This window comes from Perna viridis, chromosome 1, assembly GCF_037379345.1.
Source record: "Perna viridis isolate PV_CMFRI_1.1 ecotype Kerala chromosome 1, ASM3737934v1, whole genome shotgun sequence".
Classification (NCBI taxonomy): domain Eukaryota; kingdom Metazoa; phylum Mollusca; class Bivalvia; order Mytilida; family Mytilidae; genus Perna; species Perna viridis.
In genome coordinates this window covers 42,103,263-42,130,115 of record NC_142445.1, presented here as the reverse complement: position 1 = coordinate 42,130,115, position 26,853 = coordinate 42,103,263, and the positions used below count along the sequence as shown (strand labels likewise).

The window sequence follows — 26,853 nt, the reverse complement described above, 5'->3', positions numbered from 1 at the left end:
TTAAATTGGAACATTGTGATACAATATCTTAGAAATCCATAACACATATATTGAGTAATACACTTAAGTCCCATAAAAAGCTTGATTTTAGTCCCATTTGGCCCCTATGCCTAAACAATAAGGACTTTAACCCTAAAAATCCATCACAACCTTCCTATTGCGATATGGAATCTGGTGGCACAATTCCATAGAACCCCAAATATCTTTAAATATTTTGTGGTATGGAACCTTAAAGTCTTTATGGAACATTTTTATAAATATCCATAAACTTTTTCTCATATAGTAGTCTGGAAATGCTTGTTTTTGGCCTTATTAAGCTCCCAATTTCAACAGTTCAGGTAACCCTCTAAAATCAATTTGTAGTATAGAATATTGTGCTTCAAGAATTTAGAGACTATATATTTATACTTGAGTTATGTAGTTGAATTTTATGAAATACTAGTTTTGGTCCCTGATTGGTTCACATTTTGGGCAATAACACCAATAATGAATACTGATCTTCCTATTATGCAATGGAATCTTGTTTTGAAATTTTATCAAGATCTATCAAATACTATTTGAGTGAGTGCAATCCAGTTTAATGGACAGCAAAATGGATGAAAGTGCCATGCCATATACAACTGCAAAATTTTGGGGTCATATAAAAACTAAGCATGGGACCAGGATTAGGACATGCCAGGATATTGAATCATAAATGAAATATTTTGAACGTCAAAATAAATGACAATAACTCTTTGATACATTAAAGATAAATCTCTTAATAATTTGTAAAGCAATTCATTTCCTGACCTTTCATCTAAGTATAAAATTATTAAAAATGAAATTAAACTAATTTTCAAATATGAAAAAAAAAATTAAAATAAAGATTACTGAAATCTATAAAAGCTTTTGAAAATTTCATGAAACTTATAAATTAATTACATTATTAACAAGGCCACATAATAAGGGGTAAATGCAATATGTCTTTATATGTGCCAAATCTGATAGGTATTTTTGGGAGGTTGGGAAAACTAACAAGCATCATGCTATACTACCTGGCCCCTGGACTGAAATGTTCAACCACAAACTAAATGTGAAACATAAACTGCCCTACATTATAAACTTAACTAAATGTGAAACATAAACTGCCCTACATTATAAACTTAACTAAATGTGAAACATAAACTGCCCTACATTATAAACTTAACTAGATGTGAAACATAAATTGCCCTATATTATAAACTTAACTAAATGTGAAACATAAAGTGCCCTATATTATAAACTTAACTAGATGTGAAACATCAACTGCCCTACATTATACACTTAACTAGATGTGAAACTTAAAAGTGCCCTATATTATAAACTTAACTAGATGTGAAACATGAACTGCCCTACATTATAAACTTAACCAGATGTGAAACTTAAAGTGCCCTACATTATAAACTTAACTAGATGTGATACATGAACTGCCCTACATTATAAACTTAACTAAATGTGAACATAAACTACCCTACATTTAAAACTTAACTAAATGTGAAACATAAAACTGCCCTACATTATAAACTTAACTAAATGTGAAACATTAAAAAAGATAAAAATAAGCAAAAGCAACATCAGGTGGAATTTATAAATTAATAATGCTAGGTTTTAACTTCTTGTGTGTTTGTTTTCAACCATCAAATCAATATCAACTACACAATATATCACTTACTTTGGCATAATTAATAGTTATGCATCTATCAAACACTTATCATTGTTTTTTATAGAATTACTGACTACAATTTAGAATCAATATAGATCCATCTACCTGAGAAAACCTTGCTACCAGGTAAGGTGAAATATACAATTATTAGAGTTGTTTATTCATGCTATTGACCATACAAAGTTTGAACATGTTGTATTACATGACAATTGACATATGATTTTAAAATCACCTGTTCAATTATCAAGTAATGTCAGATTTAAAAAGTGACCAATTTTTGCTACTTTCAGTGCAAAACATGCAAGCTGAACATAAAGTCTGTCAAAATAGCTAAATGCAGACACCTATTTGTCAAATTCTTAACTCTCAGATTATTAATCAAACAAAAGCAAAATTCTATCCATAATATTACTAATTATAGATTTACATCAATGAAACTTACAGAACTTCAAGAATTATACATATACAATGGCAATTCCAAAAGCTGAGGGCTGCAGTCTTTCTAAGGGCCGTTCCATTAAAACAAATGAGGTATGGGGCGAGACACTTTTAACATAGGTGGTTGTCAAAATGCTTAAAATTATGTCTCTTGTTAAGACGACTGGCAAAAAAATGTTTGACAGAAGTATCATATACTTAATTGGAACAACCATAACATTTTCCCCATACATTCCCCTTTTTTAAATTTTAAAACAACTACCATCACATTGTTAACCTACACTGATTCTGTGTCAGCTTTATCATCATTTCCTTTATCATCCTTATCTTTTTTCTTCTTTTTCTTTTCTTTCTTTCTATTCTTCTTCAAAAACCCTTCAAAGGAACAAAATAAAAGTTTATGTCATTAATTGTAGTACAATGACCATAAAGGAATTAAAGTATAAAAAACAATGTAGGAATGAGATCTGGATTCATGCATGAAAATCAACTGGTTTACTTCGACTAAGGTAACAATCAAGGGAGAGAATAACATTGAAGGGAGATAACATTTATTCTTCATATTGTATGATTGGATTGAATTGTTATCCAGTACGAAGTAAAATTCATGCATAGTAACAAATCCATTAACTTTTGCAGTTGAAATACACCGGAAAGATTTAACTAATATTCTAATCTATTTTTTGGTCACAAACACTGTAGGTTAAAATGATGTTAAAAATGAAAACAAGACAAAGAATACAAAATTCTTTAGTTCCCAATGCATATAAATATGGAAAGGGTATAGTCTATATCAGAACAAATCATTACAATGTAATAGATAAAAATAATATCAGGCAGAAACTTTTAACAAATTTCAAACTTAAAAAATAAGGATGCATTATTGTAATACAAATTAACTCTTTAATTTCAAACTCTTAAAAAAGAATAAAATACATCAATCATGCATACACCTGTAAGACAAGTTTAAAAATATATAAAATTACTTTATTATTAAATTAAAACACAAGCAAAGCAGCAAAGTGGTGATAAGTTTAAGAAAATGTGTATTGGGCAAGTTTTGATATTTATCTTCTTACAAAATTAAAATCCTGTGTTACCGTTAAACTTAGTCTAAGGAGTATGGTTGTCAACAATGTGCACAATTTTCATTTCTATTTCAAAATATTGTTTCGTAGAAAATCACATAAATATATATTGCATAGAAACCACATTAAAGACTGAACTAACGAATTTTTAGCCTTGTGTACTTTAATAATGATCTAGACAGTAGGGTTACTATCACCAGGAAGGTATGTAGATAATATTATCAGTAAACAGGTAAGGGCAACCTAAAACATATAGAAACGGACAATAATCTATAAAAGGAAGAAAAGTTAAAAGATCATGAAAGAACAGAAGGTGAACTAAAATAATTACATGACTTTCAGAAATGATTTTACGAGGTCTACCAACAAAGCAGAAATTGTCAAATTGGAAGTAAATATACAGTAAAAAAATAATCTTAACAGTAAAATCCGGACTTGAAATAGCGGAAAAAAATCATGACTGAACTTTTTTAAAAACAGATCTTGAAGTGCTTTAAAGTTTTAAATTGAAAATCTTGTTAGATATATATAAATATATTCATTGTAATTTGGTCCCATGCTTTACTTAATTACATCTTCAAGCAGTATGATAAAATAAGCTCTTATAAGTAAAGCAACAGTACAGCTACTAGCTATTCACTATATAGAAAAATGACATAATTAGTCAGCTATAGCAAAATATAAACTACAAAAATCTGACAAAAACATTAAAAGTAAAACATAAGACGCATGCACACACACTGACACACCAACTAAAATTAGAGACACACAACCGATTAACCACAAGGCAGAGTGAGACTAATTACATGTTTTGGAAACTCGTAACTTTACACTTCGACTAAGTGGACCAGGTTGATCTGATGGTACCGGACTCTGACTTCCTGTCGAGTCTGTAAAGTAAGGTTGACATCAATGTACAATAATGGGTTGATTTTTTGTTTGTTGCTAGGTTATTGGAAGGTGTGAACTTTTAAATAAAGAAACATGCAATGCAAAAACACACAAGAGTACGATTTGTATAATGCTCCCATATCATCCTAAATTCAATTTGTTATTTATTTCTCAGAAATACCATCTTCTAATTTTTAAGTGGAAATAAACATACTAGAAAAATCAGAAAAAGTTATGTAATCAAATACATCCCTGTACTGCTAATTTTCCGAGTGAAAAATAGGTCAAAGACAGTAGCCGAATTTCATTAAACAGGAAGTAGTTGTCTGACAGGCCTGTAATTGATTCAATGATATGGGATTCCGCCCTGATGCTGCATACCGAATAAAAAGAAACCGCTATTAGTAGTTGCTGAGAAAAATGTTATGAAAATAATTTTCCCACCCCCAAACCAACATTCACCATACTATTACCCGATTTTCACATGTGAAATTCAGCCAAAAAATGGCCATAACTCTTCCACAGTTAATGTAACTAATGTAACAATTGTGTTTTACCTGTGTGTATTTATTATTTAAGTTGAGTAGTTGTTTACGTACTATAAAAATGTAAGTGTGACATACAACAGCCTATTACAATCACTGTATACCTTATCAAACTGGGGGATGAAAATTGTAAGTGTGACATACAACAGCCTATGACAATCACTGTATACCTTATCCAACTGGGGGACGAAAAATGTAAGTGTGACAGACAACAGCCTATGACAATCACTGTATACCTTATCCAACTGGGGGACAAAAAATGTAAGTGTGACAGACAACAGCCTATGACAATCACTGTATACCTTATCCAACTGGGGAACGAAAAATGAACCACAAAGTATTCAGGTATTTGGACTTTTAATGCTTACTTTTAAAGTTCGATGATGAAATTATTTAACAGCCTTTATTAATAAGCCACAATGACAAATTATTCAATCATTAGGCAGAATAGCAGGTTCCAGAGAAATTGTGTTGTATGACCCTTGAAGTCTCCTAAAGTTCAGTTAAGTAGTTTAACTGTTTACATATTACCAGTAAACTATTTTTATCACAAATCTTTTATATAGAAGTACCCATTATTAGTAACTTTGTAATTAACTTTTGAAAGCTTTGAACTAGTGCATATTATTGTAAACTGTTGATGAATTATGAAGGGCGGGGTAAAGGGACAGAAAAGAAATACACACCAGGTAAAAGTATCATCTCTGAAAAAGATAATAAACTTGTGGATATTGCTCGAAAAACAAAGGTGTAAACTCAAATTATTGTAAATGTACCTTAATCTGACAAATTTAATCACATCACTTCAATTCAGTATAATTTGGAATTAAAAATTCATGTATATGTGATCATTTGTTATAGCCAATACATTTGCAGAGAAAAAAAAAACTGTTCTGCTTCATTTATTTTATCTTTATTAATTCGGAAAATTAACTAGTCCTTGAATTAAAGAAATCAAAATAAAAAAAACCTCCACTGAAAGAAATGAAATATAATTCTGAATTTCTGAGACGCCTGACTTTTCCAAAACATTTAAAACAAAATACTAAAGTAAAGTGGGTATGAAGTGTTCTAATTCTATAATATCCTTCACACATAGAGAAAAAAACATTGTGTCTATAACCAGCATAACACCCGCCATAGAAAGTCTGTGTTAGTAGTAGTTACAACATATGACCAATGAAATAATTTGTTTTTTTTCAATCTTTGACAATCAACATTTTTCACAGAATTATTTTTATCAAAACATTATTACGCAAAATGCACATTTAAATTTTTCCCACTCAAATATTAATGCCAAAAGCAAAATATGTCTGTTCAGAATTTAATAACTAAATAAGGTAGGTAGGTAGAGATTTCATTTTTTACAATATTTTTTTTTACCTTGAGTTGAAGTTTAACAGTGCTTCTGCCAAAATGTCCACAAAAATGCTGGGGTAGGTAGAGAAAACATAAACGCACATATTTTTTATTTGGCCTAACAGTGACATAGCTGCATCTAAACTGCCTCTATTAACAATGACAAACAATGCAAGTAACTTTGAAAGACAAACAAATTATTTCAGTTTCCCATGCTGTTCTTGATTTCTTTACCTTGTCTGTTTTTCTCTGTAAAACTATGTCTTTTCTCGTCAGTTGGATCTGGTGACATTGGCCTAGGTGGGGGTAAACTGGACAGATCAGGTTCCATGAATTCCAATGGACCTATAAACACAAAAAGATAATAATTACTACTATCTAAGTGTGAAATCTTCCTATTTATTAACAGAATTACTTTGCTCTAATTAATGTCCAAATAAATTATTAAGTTAGTACAACACTTGGAGTATTGAAAGTAAAAATGAAATATGCTTTTTTTTACCATAAATACATGTATTATTACTACAGACCAACTTGTTTACAATTTATGCTTCTATAACACGATATGGTGAGTTATTTGTTCTAAAGATGTTACTTGTGACTGCATCACATAACTAATCTTTTAAGAGAATCTTCTAAAAAAATATTGAAAAATGAATCAATCACACGTTTGATGTATAACCTTGAAGTAGATTGCTATAAAGGCACTAGGCATGTCATTAAGGCCACAACCATGAAAAACATATTCTAATCTAGGTGCTATAGGTCAAGTATTGGTCTGATCAAAATCATAATAAAATTAAAAAACACACATCAATAAACATGCTAATTTTTCATATAATTACTTCTTAACAATGATTTTTCAGTCAAAATACACTAGGAAATGTGCACTTGACTGCTTAACATTTGACATCAATATCATCTATTTATGTCTAATTGTTATCCAATTAAAACTTCAATGAAAAGTGAAGATTCCATGCCTAAGTACACTGCTAATACCATAGAGACAACCAAAATATTGCAAAATAAAATGTCAGCAAAAAACATTCTACATAAAACTAAATGGACATAATATGAAAGAAAAATAAAAACTTTTCCTGCCTTTTTAATCATGCATTCATCAAACATGGTTACATTCTATTTCAAAACAAAAATAGAATGTGTGCTGTAAATAATTGGACAAGCTTTAACAGGATGTTTCAATTCACATCAACAATATACAGGATTTGGAAATAAATATACATGTACCTGTATACTCCCAGCTTTGAACAGCTGAGAAAAGTAACAAAACTAGATTAAAAATGCTAGTTATTCAATTGAAACTATGATGCAAATCCAAATCAAGTTATTTTAAATGAAATTAACAATGAGGTAGTTAACTACTTCAAAGATTAAAAAAAAAAAAAACTAGGTTAAGAAACTTGGTTTTTCCCTGGAGTATATGATTTTATAATTGAAAAAAATACAAGATGAAAAACCTGTACAATCAGTAGATGAAACAATTAGAAAAATCTACCTAAAAACAATACACTGTTATTTCTGCATTCATGAATAAGATGAACATGAGACAGATTGAAAGGAAGGAGGTGGCAAAAAGTTATCTAAGTCAACAGATTATTTTACTGACAAGCAGTTTTTTATGATTAAGCTGAAAATTTCTCTACATGTGTCAAAAAAATATTAAAATTTTGTTTTCTGGCAGCACCACATGTCATTAACACTGGTAATTCTTAATCCATTTGATGACAAACCTGGTTTAACTGTTCCTGTCTGTTTAGACTTCACAAATGATTGCAGTAATTTTTCAATGGTCCATTCATCACAAGTGGTCTTGAACTCATGATGAACCTAAAATAACAAACATGTACACCGTCACTGTAATGTATGGCTGGGTCGACTACTAAAAGAGTAATGAAGGGAACCAAGGTATAGCAGTAATCAAAAGAATGCAATCCAGGAACTAAGACCCGACATGGAAAACAGACATACACAACAAAGAAAATAAAGTAACTAAAATCATACATACAAAGTAACAAAAGCAAATGAGCAACTTTGGACTCCACTAAAAACTGGGAGCATGGACCAGGTGCACCGGTAGGGTAATACAATAAGGTTTGTTGTTTGTTACTTTGAAAATCAGAGCTGGCTGATGCCTTAACATAAAATATGAATCTCAATGAGTTATTAAATATGATCATGATTAAAAAATGCAAACAAACAAAAAATAATGTGAACAAGCTCAAAAAAAAGAATATCCCTGCTTCAAATTGTCTTTTAAAAAAGTTTAACCCTTCAGTTTAACTACTAACCTTTAGAGGCATCTGACAATAATTATATTCCTTCATGCACATCTCCATCAGAGATAATGGTAAAATTTCAAACAATGATAAAATAAATCTGATAGATGTCATTGTGTGAAAATTTTTGCAGAAATAGTTTTTTAAGATCATACAAAAATTCCTTTATATTTACCTGTCCTCGTAAAGCATGTTCATTTTCCCAAGCTTTTGCATATGTGTCAATAAAATCCTTCATTTGACATATATGTTCTTCTTCAACCTCTTGGAAATGCTATAAAATATTTTAAAAAGATACACATATAATTTCATTGAAGTTAAGGAGATTGAAACATTATAAGTTTTTGGCAAAAAAATCTACTGTTTACCATAAAGTAAACTGAGACATTGGAGAAAAAAAATATGTCAGTCATTTAAACTATTTGTTCAGCCTACACCTGATATTTTCTGAAAAACCCTTTTATTTCTGTGATGAGATGCCAACAAAAAATGTTGACAGACAGATGGACATGTTTCTTATTTGACGCTAACTTTAAGTGGTTTAACATCTGCATTAAGTTGCTACCATGCACTAAATTTGATGAAAATTTGGTTGTTTACCTTGTATAATGGGTGAAGTGAGTATGTAGTAAAAGAAGCTAAACAACAACTTACTTTACAGGAATCCATCATCTTGTTCTCAAAATTATTTCTGATGGTTTCATATTTTTCCAGTAGTGACTTGTAGTCATCACCTAAACATTAAGAATATATGAAGAACTTAATCAAAAGAATTAATCATAATGTAGCATATATAAGTGATTATGCAATCTCTCAATATACCCATTTGCTAAAAATTAAAATAAGATACTGCAAGTGAAGTTGTGCTTAGAATACCCAAATCAACTTATCATGCCTAATAAGGCGGGGACATGGTTCAAGTCATCATACAAAAGCAATACACCAAATACATGCATCTTAGAATCATTCTAATAGAAGCTGAGAAAACTGCGACAGAAAAGTGCAACTGATGGACTGACAGACAATGTGATAGCAATACAGCCTCCACTCTAATGATTGGGGATTACAGTATAATATTAAAGAAGGTTTTGATGAGAGAGTTCATCTTTTACATCTCTACTTACTTGCTTTCTTGTACTTGACTTCTGACTACAAAATAAAGAATGAAAACAAAAAATACAGCAGTCAGCTTCAAAGTCAATCATTGCCATTTTTTGAAGCAAAACAAATTGTAAATACTGAAAATTAGTATATTTTGGAGGTTTTCTACCAAACTTTTGTGTTTTTAAGTGGGTGTGTCTAACGATGTGGGTTGTGAGTCATGCATTAAAATCTCAAAGATTTTGATCAACAGCACTGGTCTTCACAATACCCAAGGCGATTTATGGAATTGTCAGGAACTTTTTTATTGTAAAAAAGCTAAAGTATGTACCAACAACCATGACCGATAGTCCTTCATATACATGTATTCATTGCCTAAATGGTATATTATATTGAATGTATATACCGAATTTCAGGACTACAAGTTGATGTGGAGTATAAATTGAATTGCCCAATTTTGACCAAAATCAACGAAAAAAACATAGATAAGTCGACTTCGGTAGATGAGTTGAAGGTCAGACGTGTGCATTTATATGATATGTATCAGCAGAGATCCGAGTTGAGCGGTGTGTTTTCAACAGCATATTAGTCTAGCGATGTTACCGAGTATAAGATTTCAGAATTAAATAAATATCTGTGTTTTTGTTAAAGTGTACTTTGTCCGCGAGTTCAATTATTTTTATTGAATGGCGTGTCAATGGCTCTGAAGCCATTGATCATCAGGAGCAAGAAATTGCAAACATGTCAAACGTAGGCAGCCATGTGTGAAATAAGTGGGACATTCGTTTGATGAATTGCTCATAATTAAGAGCGGTTATTAGAAACAATATTACCCGGTATTATGAAATACAATAAAGAATAATTGTTACCTGCAAATTTGGTTGCAATTAGCTAGCCATTTAGATAATACCTTAATTGAATTATAATTTGAGCCACATGCGAATGTGTTATGACATACTGTAAATGGGTATAAATTTGCATATTAAAGGATCGATAACTCCAAAACATTCAATAATGTTTTCCAAGTTAAGAAAAGAGTTTTGTTAACATATCTTCTAGAGTTTATTGATATATTTTAACAGTTTCAAAGTTTCAGGGTTTTTATTAACATCATCATATTCATTCATAAAGGACAGCGGCAATGATCAATAATATTCTAATTCAATTGCCAGTTTGACTGTTTGAGTGACGGCTTCTGTTGATTGCAGTTTACCAAAAATTTTTAATTAAAGCAATCAAAAGTGAACTAAACAAATCTAATGAAATGCACTGCGGATTCAGATTTTTCTTGAAAAATCCTTTGATAAGTCGAAAGGGATGATAAGTTGAGGCTGACACTTTTCTGAAAAAAAATATTGACTTATAATCCGGAAAATGCAGCAATAATAGTCTTTACATATGATGCCATGTAAGAAAATATCAATTACTTCTACAATTCTCTAATAATGAATATTGATGGACAAAAGAAACAAAGACGACAGTATTACAATGACTCTGAACACGTGACAAGAATAATATATACAGTACAGCTACTTCAGAAGTACTGCAAGAGAACTCTCTCGGCAGGAGTTAAAATTAGCATGTTTTCAAATTTGAGACCCCCAATTTCTGACCTAGGACCTTTGAAATTTCCTTCAGCTAGGTCATAGATCTTTACTCCTTATATTGAACATTTTTTTAGGACTTTTGCTTTTCCTCAATTGGAACACTGATTTAAAATTTCAAGAAGTCCAGGACATTTCAAATTATGCTTTGATTACAACAAACCTTTTCAATATCTTTTTGAGCAGCATTATCTCTTTTCAGTCTCTCAAGCTCTAAACATCTTGCATGGTACAATTCCTTAGCCTACATTAAAATAAGTTTAATACTGATTTTCTTTTATGGTATCAGCATTTATACAACTGTCTGTCCTGATTCAATATGATTTTAACAAACATTTCTAAGGCCTTAGAAACAATTAAATTAAAGCTAATTGACTACACTTATAGAAAATAAATGTATGTGAAACCCTATATAAGATTATCTCACTTTGCAAGAATTAACAAAATCCCTTGATTGGTTTATGTGGAGTTATACAAGGAACATATTAAGATGGTACTTCCTTTAAATTCCAAAGGTATAATGCTCTGTTGGAACAATACAATCTAGGCAATTATATAGACCTGGGTATTTTCATTACCCACAATAAAATTCATTAAACTCAATGGATGTTATCTAAGAGATGTTAAGGAAGGTTTTTTTTGCCAGGGGACTCACCCATAGAAGCAATTTTAATCTAAGCCTATGAATATTTCCTTTAATTTGTCAAGAGTTTATACAACCAACTACAAACAAATTAAACATGTTTTAATATAACCGCATTATTGACAATATTGTAATCTCACCTTGTGAAGTGCAGTGGTATTGTTTTGTATGGCAGTAACTTGTTCTAAAGTACTAGCTTCTCCATCTTTTATCTACAAAAGACAGAATTTAACTTTAACAAACCAAACTCATTGAAAACAAAAACATTCTTCATTTATTTCATGTAATGGAAAAAACTTCAGTTCTTTAACACTGATGCAATTATCATAATAAAGTCTTAAGTGTCAGTCTGTAAGAATCAGGTAGTGGGTGAGAATCATGGTATGAAACATCATTTTGATAGTGGAATTTGAAGATTTTCAATATTATGTCGGACCACTGAGTTACAATTTCATTGAAATGCACTGAAAAGGAACATTTCAAAGGCAGATAACTCTGTCAAAAACCTCATTTTTTTTCAAAGATTCTATTGAAAAATTTTGGGGCAAACCCAGTGATGCAGAGATCAAATAATGGTCATTTCAAATAGAGAAAGTAACCTTGAGTGATATTACATTGTCAGATCGGTGGATTTTTTTACATGCATGTGTCTGATTTTTCACATTTTGCCTGATTCTTACAGGGACTTACACTTAAGGTCTTTACTATTTGATTTCTAACAATTAAGTATTTTTTTTGTAATAATCGATTCTCTCTTGACCTCTTTTAAAATATTGTAATTCCCTAATAAAACTTACTGCTTTGTGACGCTTGTGTTGTTCATCATTGTATCTGCTTACATCTTTTATCAAATCATTCCAGGTCAATACTAGCTGCATATGCAAACTAGATAGTTTCTCTACCAAACTCTTCAATACAGTCCAGAAAGGGCCAAATGTTCTAAAAAATAATAATAATAAAAAAAAAAACCATCACAAATAAATGAAAATATGACACGAGTAATAATATGAAATTTTTAAAATTGGATCAAAAATAAATAAAACGCTAAATTCTATGACATGCTTGTTATTGGTTCCTTAGTTAGGCCATATGATAACCCACAAAATTAATAATTTTTAAAATTGGATCAAAAATAAATAAAACGCTAAATTCTATGACATGCTTGTTATTGGTTCCTTAGTTAGGCCATATGATAACCCACAAAATTAATATTAGCCTTCCTTAAATGGTCTGGAACCTTGTTACAAATTGTTATAAAGATCAACTAACTAATACTGATGTTACTATACGAAAATCAAGAGTCTACGGACTAAAACAGTGCAATACCATTATACGACAGCAATTTTTTTGCAGTCATATTAAAAAAGGTTAGGATGCATCTGCTTGAATGTCCAGAGAATAGTGTGAAGATGAAATAATTTAACATCAAATTTCATCTTGAGTGTCATCATTTTTCTAAACTCACCCAGTTTGACTGTTATTTGCAGCAGAGCGAGCTAATTTAGTCAACAATTTACTGTAGGTCTCTTCTACTGTACAGCTGAAAAAGACATTTTTTTTACATCATTAATTACTAGAATTACAAGCTATGTCACATAAATAAATAAATTTATCTAATCTACTTATCAAAAATAGCTTGTGTATTTATTATGGTTAATCATTAAAATTGTTTAAGATATCAATGCCATATTGTACTTTTTTTTTCAAAATTTGTTTTATCGTTGATGTCCGTTAATATAATGTCCTCTTTATTTTGAAAGGTTGTTTGACAGATAATGTTAAGTGTAAATATTTGTAAGAATCTGGCAAAATGGGAAAAAATCAGAAACATGCATGTCAAAAACCCAACGATTTGACAATAAAATATCACTCAAGGATGACTACTCCATTTGGAAAGACCATTATTTGATCTAATGGTGCAGCATGATATTGAAGAAAATCTTGTTTGTTTTCCTTGATTCTGATGGTGCAAATAGTCAAATTATACTACAGTGGATTCCGCTTAATTGCATAGCCTATTTGCCAGTAAAAATTATGCAAATAACCAGGCTATTCTCATAACCGAAATTACGATTTCACCGGAAGTGTGAGTTCAGGTAAGATGACGATACTGTGGATCAATCAGGGATATCACTGTTCAACATTTCTGATCTGGTATTTAATTGTTATAGACCTTCTCATTGTATTGTTCTTTTATCAATAAATAATAATATATATTGTGTTTGTCTTGTTTATTGACCTTCTTTACGTTGTGTGTATTTATAAGTAAAACCACTTGTTTCTCATCTATAAATAGTCAAGTAATTTCCTGACCTTTCTACGAAAGCAAATCCCATATTTCATATTTCAGCCAGGATTCAGTGTAATATTCATCAATGTTTGCAGTTTGTGGGCTTTTGAAATGGTCTGTGTGTTTTTATTCCTCTGTTCATTGTACACTGATAGTTGTGTATTATACGCGTCATTGACCTCGATATATTCCTATGAAGTGTGGATAGTATGGGGCACCTTAGGGTAGTTGAATTTCATTAGACATTGTACTGAATGAATGACTTTTAATTTTCGTGTAATATTTATGCCTAGTAATCCAAGCTCACTCAAAACTGTTCAGCTCATTAAAGAAAATTAAATTTACATTGATAATCATTTGTAGTCGGAAGAATTTAAATAGGGACAAAAAATACCCCAAGCCGAACCTCAAGCCGCATCATAAGGTGATGTTCGGCATGTGGTCAGAAGTCATTGTTCACCTAGATGCTTGTTTATTTTAATGTAATTAGAAATCATTTATATTGTCTTTTATGTCCATGATTTTTTAATCCATTTTTAACACATCCTGATTGATGATAATCTAGTTTTTACAACAATAAATATGATTGACATATTTATGACCCAAAGGCTTAAAATAGAATTTGGGAAAACCTGTCTTTACCTGGACGAGGCAAAATTCTCTATGCAATAAACCGAAATGCACCTCCAACGTTTTGTCTCAAGATACAAGTTGATTGGTGTCATTTATGTTATCACTTCTTATGTATTTGTCAATAAACCCCAATTTCTCTTAGCCTCTTTATTATTATTAGAGACTATCATGATATTTTTTTTCTTATTTATACATGCACATTACAATAATTTACCTTTCTCTTAAGAAATCGATGAAGTCTTTGGAAGCCGTTTGGCCATGTTTCATGTTATGGTAAAGCACATAAAAGCCATTATTCTTTTCTCCCTACAAAATAAAACAAAGTAATGATTTATCAATGACAACTTCGAAAACATATTTTGTACCCAGTTAAAAAGGTTGACAAGTGAATCTCACCACTTTAACTTAAGAAATGTAATAGCCTCATATATGAAATACTTATCTTTTAATACTCTGGAAGAAAAAATTCTTATCAAAAACTATACCTGTCATAGTCTGTACCACAGACTATAATACAAGAAGTATTCTACTTATACTCGGCGTCACATAAATAACATACTGTTAAAATTTGAATAAAAATATTTTCTATGACTTTATTGACACCTACCGTCGTTTAAATTGTCTTAAATGACTTGCTCATTCGTTTAGTCAAACGGCTTCTCCCCTAAACAAGTCGCTTATTAGCTTAAATCATGCGTAACAAATCCTTACGGGAAAATCCCATACTAATATCCGCCATGTTGGTTTCTACGGGACGATTTGTTTACACGTAAGTTCCCGTCGAACTCCGGTGACAATCATCTGCTTGATCAACTTCTCTGTATTGTACGTTGTTCGCGTAAAATAAATCCGAGATATCCGGAATAACGCTGAAATGCATTCTGGGTTCTTCGGTTTTTGGACAAACCATTTAAACGTAAACAACATCTCCTAGCAACCCGATCACTGTAAACATGGCCGACTTTTTACAATGTAAATATTGGCACCGAGAATTCAAATCTGACCGGAATTTAACGATTCAATGTTTAGGGAGAAGCCGTCTGGCTGAACGAATGAGCAAGTCATTTAAGACAAGTCAAGTCGTAGAAAATATTTTTATTCAAATTTTAACAGTATGTTATTTATGTGATGTCGAGTATAGTCAATAAACTCATCAGTGTTTTCCCTTGAATGTAAATATGATATCATACAAGATCAACACTATGCACTTTGTGTATGAAAAAATTCAAATGTTTTTTGTTTAATAATTCTAGCTCATTGCCATTTTCAATGAGATTCAAAGCTTTGGTTTCATCAAATGCCACAGGATTTAATACATAAAGTGTGGTCTCCATTAAAAAAAAATATTCAAATCATAATTGAAATAAAGCAAGCATGATAATTATTCCTAATTGATTCTAATTAGGTATATTACAAGTTGTGACAGAGCAAGTGCATTGAAAGGGAGATACCAGTGAATATGGCTGTTAAAATATTTCAAATAGCACAAAATTGAACTTGACACCCACCAGTCCATGTCCAATTATAAGAACCATTGCAGGAGTAAAAAACATTGGTTCATTCTATAGAGATCACTAAAAAATCATCTAGAAAAAGCTTTAAAAGAACATCACTTTGTAATTTGATATATAACAAAATGCATTTCTGCAAAACACTGTGTGCCCTCTCTTTCTAGTCTGAATTTTACGTTTTTCTGATTTTGATTTAAAAAAGAAATGTCTGAATTTGAATTCCATACAGTACTGAAGTATCAATCCCTGTACCACCAAAGGTTATCAAGAATGAAAAAGGAAGTCTCATAATTATAAACTGATGCAATTTTAATTCATCACCCTTGAATATTTTAATAATGTTATGGTGTATATAATACAGGGATGATTTTACCAGGCCATCAAACAAAACAGAAATTGGTAAAATCATAAATAAATACACACACACACAGTAAAAAAAAAATTGTAACAGTAAAATCCAGATTTCACTTAGCACAATTCCGCTAACAAGTGGCAAAAAAATCATCCCTGATAATAAAATTGTACATGTAACAAAAAAACCAGACTGACTTTGGGTGCAGGAATTTTGGAAACACATTTCGGAACTTCTGAAAACTGATAATCAAATAAAAATCAAATTTTCGTAAAACATTTTAAAAATGATTGATTCTAGCCTAATAAAAATATTATTTTGTAAATGTATACATACTATCAGCTGGAAATATCAGGGAATGATGTAAAAATCGGCAAAAGAATATTAGGGTAAAGCAAAAAGTTGGTATGAGTAATACATTTCAGTATGTACCATACTTAACTACCAAGTCCTTCTACACAGTTGGAAAAATCCTTATTTTTCAATAGTAAATATTATTTAATATTGCAACTAATAATAAAAATGCTCTGTATGATCTGTTCAAAAGAACGTTCAAAAAATGATTTTTTTTTTATAAATGTGGGATTTAAATAGCCAGTTAATTGACTTGGCTAAAGGATTAATTCTTTAGCCGAATTGGTTTGTCGCTGGCTTGTCACCGAGCGGTCAAGGGTTCGATCCTTGGTGGCTGAGTATAATTTTGTGAGTCAAATCATGCTCCCCCATTACATGAATAAAACGCAACTGCAACAGATCTAGAATTGACTTTCTGGGATCTACATTAGTTAAGCAAAGGCACTTATGGAGTGAGACCTAACTGCCCCTTCAAACAAGATCTGGAAGTGCCCAGAAGTTCGAAAAAGAGAATACATTTTGTATATCTTGTAAGAATGCTGTGACAAGTAACTTGGAAGTACAATAATAAGAATCAAGCTCAAGCCATTCAACTACGAACCAACTAAAGTATGCGGAGATATTCGATTTTGTCAAAGATCGATGTATTCAAAATCGACGAAAACGAGGGAATATCACTTTTAATTCAATGACTAAAAGCAAATCATTATTAGTCCTTGCAGAAATTAAGGTTCCAAGGATCATGTCACGATTTCAAACAACACCCCCTTTCTCTGAGCTTCATACGTAAGCGATATGGAATTTTGGCGAATAAAAAACTTGTTATGGAGATTGCTAAGAAATTGTTTAAGCAAAATGTATCATTTAAGTACCCAGAAATGATCTGAGAACGTTGTCATTCTAGAATTCGTGACTGCATCTGGGTTGATTGGTAAAATATGGCGTTTATTTTGATTTTAATGCGCCTGCGCAAATATTGCGTCTGTATCTCAGCTACGTTTCAAACTTGGAATTTTCAAAGGGGACAATCAAGCGTTTAATTAGTCTGTTAACTGATAAAAGTCCGGGAAAATTGAAGAAGTCGAGTGCTCCCAGCTAGATATCTTACGTACTATTAATGTATATATTACTATTTCACCCATCTATTCAGACCTACAAAAAGTGACTTTGTTGATTATTTTAAACTTAAAATGGTTAAAAAGAGTAATTAGGCCAATACTGTAAAAATGAAAAACACTGTCAACAGTACCCGTTTTCTTCTCACTCTCACTCTCATTTCGGCATGTTTAATCATGCTAAAGTTGGATAAATAAGGTAACTGTTTCATCAGAGAGGTGATTTAAACTCAAATAAATAACATTAAATGCTAGCAGTATAGTGACTGACAATTGGAATTCCACAAAATCACACGGTCACAGTCCAACAGCTAAGTACATACAGCTCCTTGACCTGGGAAGCTTGTATAACTGAAAACCTTGGTATTAACCAAAAAATAGATAGATTATCCGATAAACCAGTGTATACATCCAAAAACCTCAATAAAACATGTTTTGGGGTGGTATATATGCTCATTATGTTATTTAAACATACTTGAAATAAGTTTTTCATGAAAAAAAGTTTTCTATGAATATCCCAACTCTTTAAACACTTTATAGCTACCTAAAAGTCTGTGCTATAAAATTGGTCATATTTCTTTCCGAAGCCATATTGATTATTACAAACTTTCGTTGGGTAGTTAGAAGTGTTGTAATATGCATAAAAAATAACTTTTTTTTCATAAAAAAAAAAACTAATTGTTTGAATATTTGAATAAGGAAGGAAGCAAATATACCACAGAAATGTATTCTTTTGCGGTTTTTGCATATATATGTATACACCTGGTTTTTGGGAAAAGGCAGGTCTTCAGTTTATTTAATGTACCACCTTTACCCCAAACAGTCTTTTATATGGCAAGCCAAAGTGGACAAAAATGAGCATTTTCTAATATTAAAAAATGATTTTTTAATATTACAAATTCATTTTTTAATATTACAAATTAGATTTCTTATATCACAAAACACTTTTTTAATATTAAAAAATCTTTTTTTAATATTAAAAATTCAAATGAATTTCTAACATTAAAAAACGATTTTTTAATATAAGAAATTGATTTTCTAATATTAGAAAATGGATTTGTTGTATTCAGTTGCAATTTTTTGATATTAGAAAATCATTTTGTAATATTAAAAAATGTGACTGATTTTGCAAAGGGATTTTTTAATACATGTATTACAAATTTAATTTCTATTACTACAAATTCATTTGCTAATATTACAAATTATGTGATATTTTATAATATTACTAAATCAAGAATTTGTAATATTAGAAAATTAATTTGTAATATTACAAAATGAATTTCTAATATTAAAAAATCTTTTCTAATATTAAAAAATGATTTTGTAATATTAAAAATTCATTTTCTAATATTACAAAATATTGATTTTTGTCCACTTTGGCTTGCCATACTTTTATCCTATATACACTGATCTATGACCATCTACACTTCATAACTCCAAATGTGGGTACTTTATATATCGCATGAAAAGTTTGAGTCTTGTAAGCCTTAGGAGACACTGCAAAACTGACAAATGAAGGATAATGTTTCAAAAGAAAAAAAGAATCATTTTTGTAGCAAATGCTAAATTGTCTAGGTGCTTTACCACAAATTAAAAAAAAAAGAGTCTTAGCCATTAAACAGTCAGATCATCAATTTATTTCACCTGGAAAATTGTTCACAAGAGTTCAATCTACATGCTTATATCTTGTGTATTGTAATCATTGAAATACCACAAAGTAGCATTCACCACCTAAAAAGGGTATATTAAGAAGTGCTTATTTAGAGAACTTATTTTGGTTGATTATTGAATACAAACATTTTTTGTATTGAAACAAGTATACAAAAATGAAATTTTTTTTCAAATTTAACTTGGTTCATTTTTGGTACATATGCTGTCAAAAACAGAAATACCAATCATATACTTTTGAAAATGTTGGTAGTAATTTTAAATGATATTTTCTCGAATATAGAATTATAACTTTGTTTGTATTAAACTGACACGCAACGACCTATCCTATATCAATCTGGATAAAAATGAATGTGGAATTAACCAAACTGAAAACTCGTGGCTAAGTTAAAAACTATAATTGTGTTCTGATATTAATCCTTACATATTTTTAGTACAGTTAACTGTTTAGTGTTAAATCTAGGAGTAGGAAAGGGCATGGTAATTTTTTTTCCAAAGGGCAATTTTTGTCGCTATGTTTGATTTTTAGGGCACACTGATTTGTTTAAAAATTGTTATATGATTTAATAAATCGAAGACATATCTGAATTACAACATTAAAACCTTTGTATTTGAACTAAAACTTAATTTGAGAAAGTCACATGTCTGCCAACTTCTGAAAAAAACCCATTGGTGTTTTTATGTGGGACAGTGTGTGAATTGACATTTTCGGGACATATTTTGCAAACTGTGTGGGTTTTACTTTAGTAATGTATGAATTAGACAATCACTAAAGCATTAAAGGGCCGTTTTCAGTTGAACAGCATGTGCATGCACTATAATTGATTGAAGTTTGTAAGCCCCCTTTTTGTGTTGGATTCCTCCAAACCTATTTAAGTTTTTTCAAATTAAAAAAAAAAAAAAAAATGAGAAAACTTTTATTTACATTAAGTTCATTTCTACTATTTGAAAATTTATTCTTTGAACACATGTTCCCTTCTTTCCATTTGATGTAAACTTGAAAATTTACAGTTCAGCAAGTTTTTTGGGGCCTAAATAAGTCTAAAGTGGAACATGTGACAGCATGATGCTGTACAGTTTCTTGAATACAGACAAATGGAAACTTGGGCAACTCTTTCTTTCCATTAAATGCATACCCTGAGGTGCAGTATATGAGGAAATGTAACAAATTTTCAAGTATTTTGATACTGGATATCCAAAATCATCACTATTTGAAAAGAATAGTATTTCTTTGAACTATTGCAAACAAAACTTGGGAAAATACTGCATTGTTGAAAGAGTAATCAAGGGAACCAAGGTTATAGCGGTAATCAAATGAATGTAATCCAGGGACAAAGACCAGACATGGAAAACAGACATACACAACCAAGAACATAAAGTAACTAAAATCATACATACAAAGTAACAAAAGCAAATGAGCAACTCAGACTTTACTAAAAACTAGGAGCATTACTGAATTTACAAGGAAATTACAGGAAATGTGAAGACTGTAGGGCGGGTAACCAATTTTGTATAAACAATGATAATTTTAAAATTTGTTTACACACGTGGTTCTACAAATTGAAGACCTTTTAAAATGACAGTATTGTCAAATTAATTGTGGAGTAGAATTTAATCTTTAGAAAATGATTGGATGTTCATAAAGTAGTGGTAGATCCAATCGGGATTCATTTTCTAATTGTCAAACCCTGATCAGCTGATTGCTCCTCTGTCATAAAACATACTCTTACCTGTTTAGACAGCAATTAACACCTTTTGTCAGATTAATGACTCTTTTAATTAAAGAAATGAGATTGAAATGCGAATTAGGGGTTTGATTTTGGAGTTTTTAGGTATTTTTGAAAATAAATAGTGTCAAATTTGACCCTAAAAATCATGTTAGGTAAACAACAAAAATGGTGGCGATGTTTCGTGGTTTCAAGAGGGCTAAAATTCTAACATGGGTACATTTTCGCAACCCAAAAGGGCATTTGGCATGTTGGAAAAGGGGCATGGCATTCTGAATAAAGGGCATGGTGCGGCGCCATGTTACTTTGCTTTAGATTTAACTCGAACTATCATCTCACGACCTTGTGAGATGATGGTAAATCAAAATAAAATTTTGCTTGGTAGATGGCATGTAATAGTTCTTACTGTTTAATTTTCTTTAGAATGGAGTCAGTTTGTGGTCTGATGTTACTGCTATTTGTAATTATCATGATATTTCATCAACTGAAATATACTTGTGGCTAGCTGAAAGGTACATGTCTCTTAGGACAGGATTGATTTAAACAATTTTAGATGATTTGACCGGCATCTTCCACCTGGAGGTCATTAAATTGAATTTCAAGTTGAAAATTAAGAAATTGGAAAAGACCAACTAGTAGTTTATAGTGCAAATATGCAGTATGTTGGATAAGTTTTTGTTCATTAATCTAGATGTTCCATAAAACAACAACCAACATATTGGACTACTAGTACTACAATACCACATGTATTTTGCTTTGTGTTTTTAGTTAAGATAAATTGAAACTCATTCATTTTCGGAATGGTGGCATTAATGTCAAAGAGATCAGTGTTAACAATTTACAACAAAAGGCTTCTGATTAGATACTTTTGAAGTTGATATCTGTTCTTCTAGTTCCTTTTATCTTGTCCTTATTATTGCAGTTAATGCTTAAAACAATCAATTGTTAGAGTACATGAGTACTTTGATTATATATAGTTTAAATTTAAATGTATTTATGTTATGATTTATGTCATCATACAAACCTTATTTTGGACGTAAATGTTCAACAGAGCTTTAACCTTAAACATAATATATGTACAGTTATCTATGTCATGTTTCCATAGGAGTCATACCTTTTATATTTAAGCTCAATATTGTTAATACTTTCCATTCTTTGACAGCATGGAAAGAAGCATTTCTTTATTAAAGTAATGTTGTTATACTTATATGCTTAACTTTTGACCAAGAATTATGGTGAATTGATGTCCATCTTTCCCTCAACATTTTGTTTGGTGAACTTCAAGATCTATGACCTCTGAATCACCTTGTAGTTAGAGCCATTCAGATTCAATGCACTGTATGCTAAAATATTTCCTTAGATGTTGATCATTATACCCCTGCTATGAAGAGGGGTATCCTGTTTTACCCTTGTCCGTGTGTCCATGTGTTGGTGTTTGTAACAATTTTTTTCATCAGTTTTCTCAGCAACTACTCATCACTGCGGCTTGAAATGTGAGTACATTCTCCCTGTAGGTACACCATGTGGTATTGATTTTGGGGAAAATTCCTCAGCATCTTCCTGTTTTCTAAGGACTTATTTATTTTTTACTGTATTTTTGAAGTTTGAAACCTTCCTGTAGGTATGCCATATGGTGGGATACATTTTTGGAAAAATTCAAAAACAACTTCCTGTTTACAAAGGACTTCATTTATTTTCCTTATATTGTGATTGAAAGCAGGGCACTAGTGACCCATTGCTCACAGATTTTTTTGCTTAAACAGTTGTATGCATCTTTAAACTTACATGTTTTTATCAAAAGAGGAAAATGTGCACGTGTCCTACTTAGCCCATTTCATAGTGAAATATGAATTGAATAAGTTGCTGTCAGTACATTTAATATTAACTGTAGAACTTTAATAGAAATAATTTTTTGATAGGATGGCTGTCATCTTGGAAGTATACTCCTTTTTGTTCTGTTTCTTTTTGTGCATTTTTTTAGGTTTATTGACTTTAAGTACCAAATAGAAGACTAAATCTTTGAGAAAAAAAATTAAAACAAGTACCTGTATGTTAAAAACTCAAGCTTTCTGGTTGAAAAAAAAAATTATCGAAACATAAACAATGTATTTCCGCTTTTGATCAATTGCATTGATTTAATCACCGAATAAATTTGCAGATAAAACCATTCATTTAGTCTATGATGTGTATATGTGAATGGTTTTATGATTTTTAGCATGCATTCTGGAACTAAATTGTAGTGAAGTGATATAATATTTGATGAGATTATTCACCATCTTTGGAAAATATCGGCAAGCCCTGCTATTTACATTAAAAGTAATGGGGAATGGCATCACTAGAACTGGATGCCTTTTTGGAACCACCCCAATAGTTGAAATACCCATAATAGAGCATCTGTCAATCAAATCTAAATGGGCCTCAAGCACTATGACCTGAATATACTGGTAGTTAGAGCTATCCAGAATCAGTGTATTGTCTGTGAAACACAATATCAGATTATGGTCTCACTAACCACTTCTAATGTTTCCATTACTTTACATGTTGAAAAAGTAATTTTCAAAGTTTCACCGTGAATTCCCAGGACAAATGACACCTTAAAGTTGCATACCATTGCGAAGCTTGGAAAATAAGGCTTTCAAAATCATTATACAAATAGTACGATGATTGTAGAAATCCTTCACAAAATTAACTTGAATAAAAAATTCTGAAAATCCACATTTTAACCTTTTCTGCTAACTGACAGCATGGAGGCAAATTACTCACACATGTAAGCAATAAATTACAAATATGATTTTAAAGTACACATTCTCAGCTTTATATTGACCACTTTTAATCAGAATACACACAAATAATGCACTTACAATGTATAGATCTAGGTTCAGTGTGTTTTTGGTACCACATAGGGGGTGGCCATTTGAACCGGAAGTGGTTAATGAGACCTATAGTATCTTAGATGCTGAAGAAAGAAAATGTGCACAAGCCCAAAATTAAGGAAAAGTTAATTAAATTTTCTAGTAAACCCAAGTAAGTTTCAATGCATTTTAACATAGAAATTGTTGCCCTGATTGCAATCTCCTGAATACTGTGGCAGACAAGTTTCACAAATCCAAAATGCCTAGGAAAATAAATTTGTGAATGCAAAAAGTCACTAATCATAAGCAACTTTAAAAAAAAAAGGTGCTGTCATATCATATGCTGCAGTGCAGCTGTTTATTGGTATTGAATTAAAGCTTTGAAGTTACATTTAGCTTAATCTGCATGATCATTGTGTTTTTCCTCAAGTTTATATAGAAAGTTTATCTCAGTACAATGGTATTGATAATCAGTTGATTTTAATTGAGCTGATTAAATTTTTACTTAAGATTACAGCAACACCTATGAACATTTTTACCTTTGACCTATATCCTATATAGTCTCTCGGACAAAATTCCTCTTATCTAGATTTTTTATTTAATATTGCAGGCTGTTTATTATGATCTAAAGACATCAGTTAATTATTGATCATGATGAACCTTGTTGGTAGATCAAATGACACAGATGAGTGATTACCTAAGACTGTGAACTTTGGGAGGTGACATTTTGATAATTTTATCTGATAGCTTTGAGCCAGTATAACAGTCCAGTGCCAAATTTTTGCTGAATATTGAAGGATATATTATAAGAACTACAACATTTATGATTAGAGTTTGGATCAATACTTAGAACTAACAGGTAGGTATTATCTAGTATTGTTAAAACATTCACATTTAAATTGATCAGTCATTTTCAAGTAATTATATTGATATCTCTGTCTCTTATGTTGCTATAGATTAAAATGTATGCTGAGAAAATAAACTTTTTTTTCTGGTCCTCTGTGAAAGAAATCTATTGTCTTGATCTAAGTAACTTACTGCAGTAGTGAACCTTAATTTTGATTCAAGAAAATAAATTCTACATCACTATGGTTTCTCTAATATTTCGTACACAGTGAGTTAGATTTCATTGGGATCATGCATTCATAATTCTCTTGTTTAGCTTTCTACATGCATTTTACTAGTTTAAGATAATTGAATTTTCAGTTGGAAGCAATTTTATTGAGAAGACTAAAAACATGAATATTTAGAAAGTTTCTGGTTATTTTATAATATGTGAAATACATCAAATGTTTTGTTTTAAGTTTAGTTCTATTTTTTTTGAGAGACTTTCTTTTATGTACAGTTGATGCCTAAGTCATTTATGTGAAGGACTTACTGAGTTAAATTTTGTGAAATAATTCTATGACACATAAAAACATATCGATTAAACAAACAAGGAATGAATGGATTTTTACTCCTACATGTATATCTGGTACATGTATCTGTCTTGAATAAAATTGTCTTAAGATTTACATAGCTGTAATGTGAAGAAAATTACATGCAGCCATTCCCAAATACAATTGAATTAAATTCTCTTTAATTTAGTATTAATGTTTGGTATTTTCAGTTTGCTCTCTGGAAATGTCAAACTTAAATAAATTAAGGATCTGATGTTGTAATCTGATTTGAATGGATTTTTCAGTACACGTAAAATGTGTCTAATTTGATATATTGAATATTGCACTTCTTAAATGTATTGTCTGATTGAGGTATTGATTTAAAATTTATTAGTATACTTCAATATATAACAACAAAGATGTTACAAAATTGCTTTTATAATATGTTATTGATTCAGATGATAACTGTAGTTTTTTCTTCTGAACTGTTGATAGCTTATCTTTGTTTTTTTTGGGGTTAAATTCTTTCTTTCATGTATAATGCATAAGAAAGATTTGTTATTACCTAGAACACTATCTCAGAGACTATGTAGGTTTTTAGGTCGTAAAGTACCATTCTGTGTAAAAATCTGGCAATGGATGGCACATTGTTTTTCTCAATTTAGTCTTTTTTCCTTGAACATGTTCTATTCATCTAGAAAACAACTGAAAAGCTATTAAAAATTATCTTGAATCATCTTTGTGTATTTTTTACTGCTTATATAGGGAAAAAAGTGCAGAAAATATTCCTACCATTTTTCCATGGTGCATTTCAACTAAATTTGACCTATCAACATCTTAAAAAGCAAACTTTCAAACACTTAGATGGCTATTTCTGGAGGTTATGATGTATACATTCTTAGATAATGCAATAAAATCTGGGTTTTTTAATTCATGTGCCACACCTTATACATATTTTGCCTGATTCTTAGACAAAAGTCCTTAAATGTGAAACCTCACCTAGCTTTTTTCGTTTCTAGGCATGATGAAAGGGGAGGAAATTTTCTTCTAGGTTAGATATAAGTTTTGGTATGAAAATCATGGTAATAGTGCCATCTGCCAATGACATGTTTCTTTAAACTCATATTCAAGTGATAAATGAATGTACTTTAATGTCAAGATTTTTTTTTTAAATTCAGACTATTTTTGCCTTGTCATCAAAAGTTAGGCCTTTGGTTGTACATGTACTAATTTTGATATGTGATGGACTTAAGGGTTAGTGTTTTTGCTAAAAAAAAATCCAGTAAATTTATCCTGAGCATACTTAGTAATTAGTTATTATTTTG

The 26,853-nt window shown here is 30.6% G+C and overlaps 2 protein-coding genes across 10 annotated transcripts in view; one reads left to right on the top strand and one right to left on the bottom strand.

Annotated features, from left to right (window-relative positions):
• The window catches only part of LOC148628825 (F-BAR domain only protein 2-like), a 34,061-nt gene extending 16,281 nt beyond the window's left edge, over positions 1 to 17,780 (bottom strand). For 2 of the 8 annotated variants that reach the window (XM_088595264.1, XM_088595284.1), the window contains exons 1-15: positions 17,660 to 17,780; positions 14,785 to 14,876; positions 13,113 to 13,187; positions 12,445 to 12,586; positions 11,788 to 11,859; positions 11,168 to 11,248; positions 9,424 to 9,448; positions 8,954 to 9,033; positions 8,475 to 8,573; positions 7,754 to 7,850; positions 6,237 to 6,347; positions 5,330 to 5,347; positions 4,014 to 4,097; positions 2,401 to 2,494; positions 1,035 to 1,046 (exon numbers count right to left, since the gene is read on the bottom strand). In XM_088595264.1, coding sequence (XP_088451390.1) covers positions 1,035 to 1,046; positions 2,401 to 2,494; positions 4,014 to 4,097; positions 5,330 to 5,347; positions 6,237 to 6,347; positions 7,754 to 7,850; positions 8,475 to 8,573; positions 8,954 to 9,033; positions 9,424 to 9,448; positions 11,168 to 11,248; positions 11,788 to 11,859; positions 12,445 to 12,586; positions 13,113 to 13,187; positions 14,785 to 14,876; positions 17,660 to 17,686 — 1,109 coding nt within the window. In that variant the 5' untranslated portion in view covers positions 17,687 to 17,780. The remainder of the gene's footprint in view (positions 1 to 1,034; positions 1,047 to 2,400; positions 2,495 to 4,013; positions 4,098 to 5,329; positions 5,348 to 6,236; positions 6,348 to 7,753; positions 7,851 to 8,474; positions 8,574 to 8,953; positions 9,034 to 9,423; positions 9,449 to 11,167; positions 11,249 to 11,787; positions 11,860 to 12,444; positions 12,587 to 13,112; positions 13,188 to 14,784; positions 14,877 to 17,659) is intronic. The other 6 variants (XM_088595268.1, XM_088595290.1, XM_088595276.1 and 3 more) reach the window with 6 other exon arrangements.
• Positions 17,781 to 17,829: 49 nt separating this feature from the next.
• The window catches only part of LOC148628824 (solute carrier family 4 member 11-like), a 60,704-nt gene continuing 51,680 nt past the window's right edge, over positions 17,830 to 26,853 (top strand). For both annotated transcript variants that reach the window (XM_088595231.1, XM_088595237.1), the window contains exons 1-2: positions 17,830 to 17,906; positions 24,760 to 25,008. The gene's annotated coding sequence lies outside the window, so the exon portion shown is untranslated. The remainder of the gene's footprint in view (positions 17,907 to 24,759; positions 25,009 to 26,853) is intronic.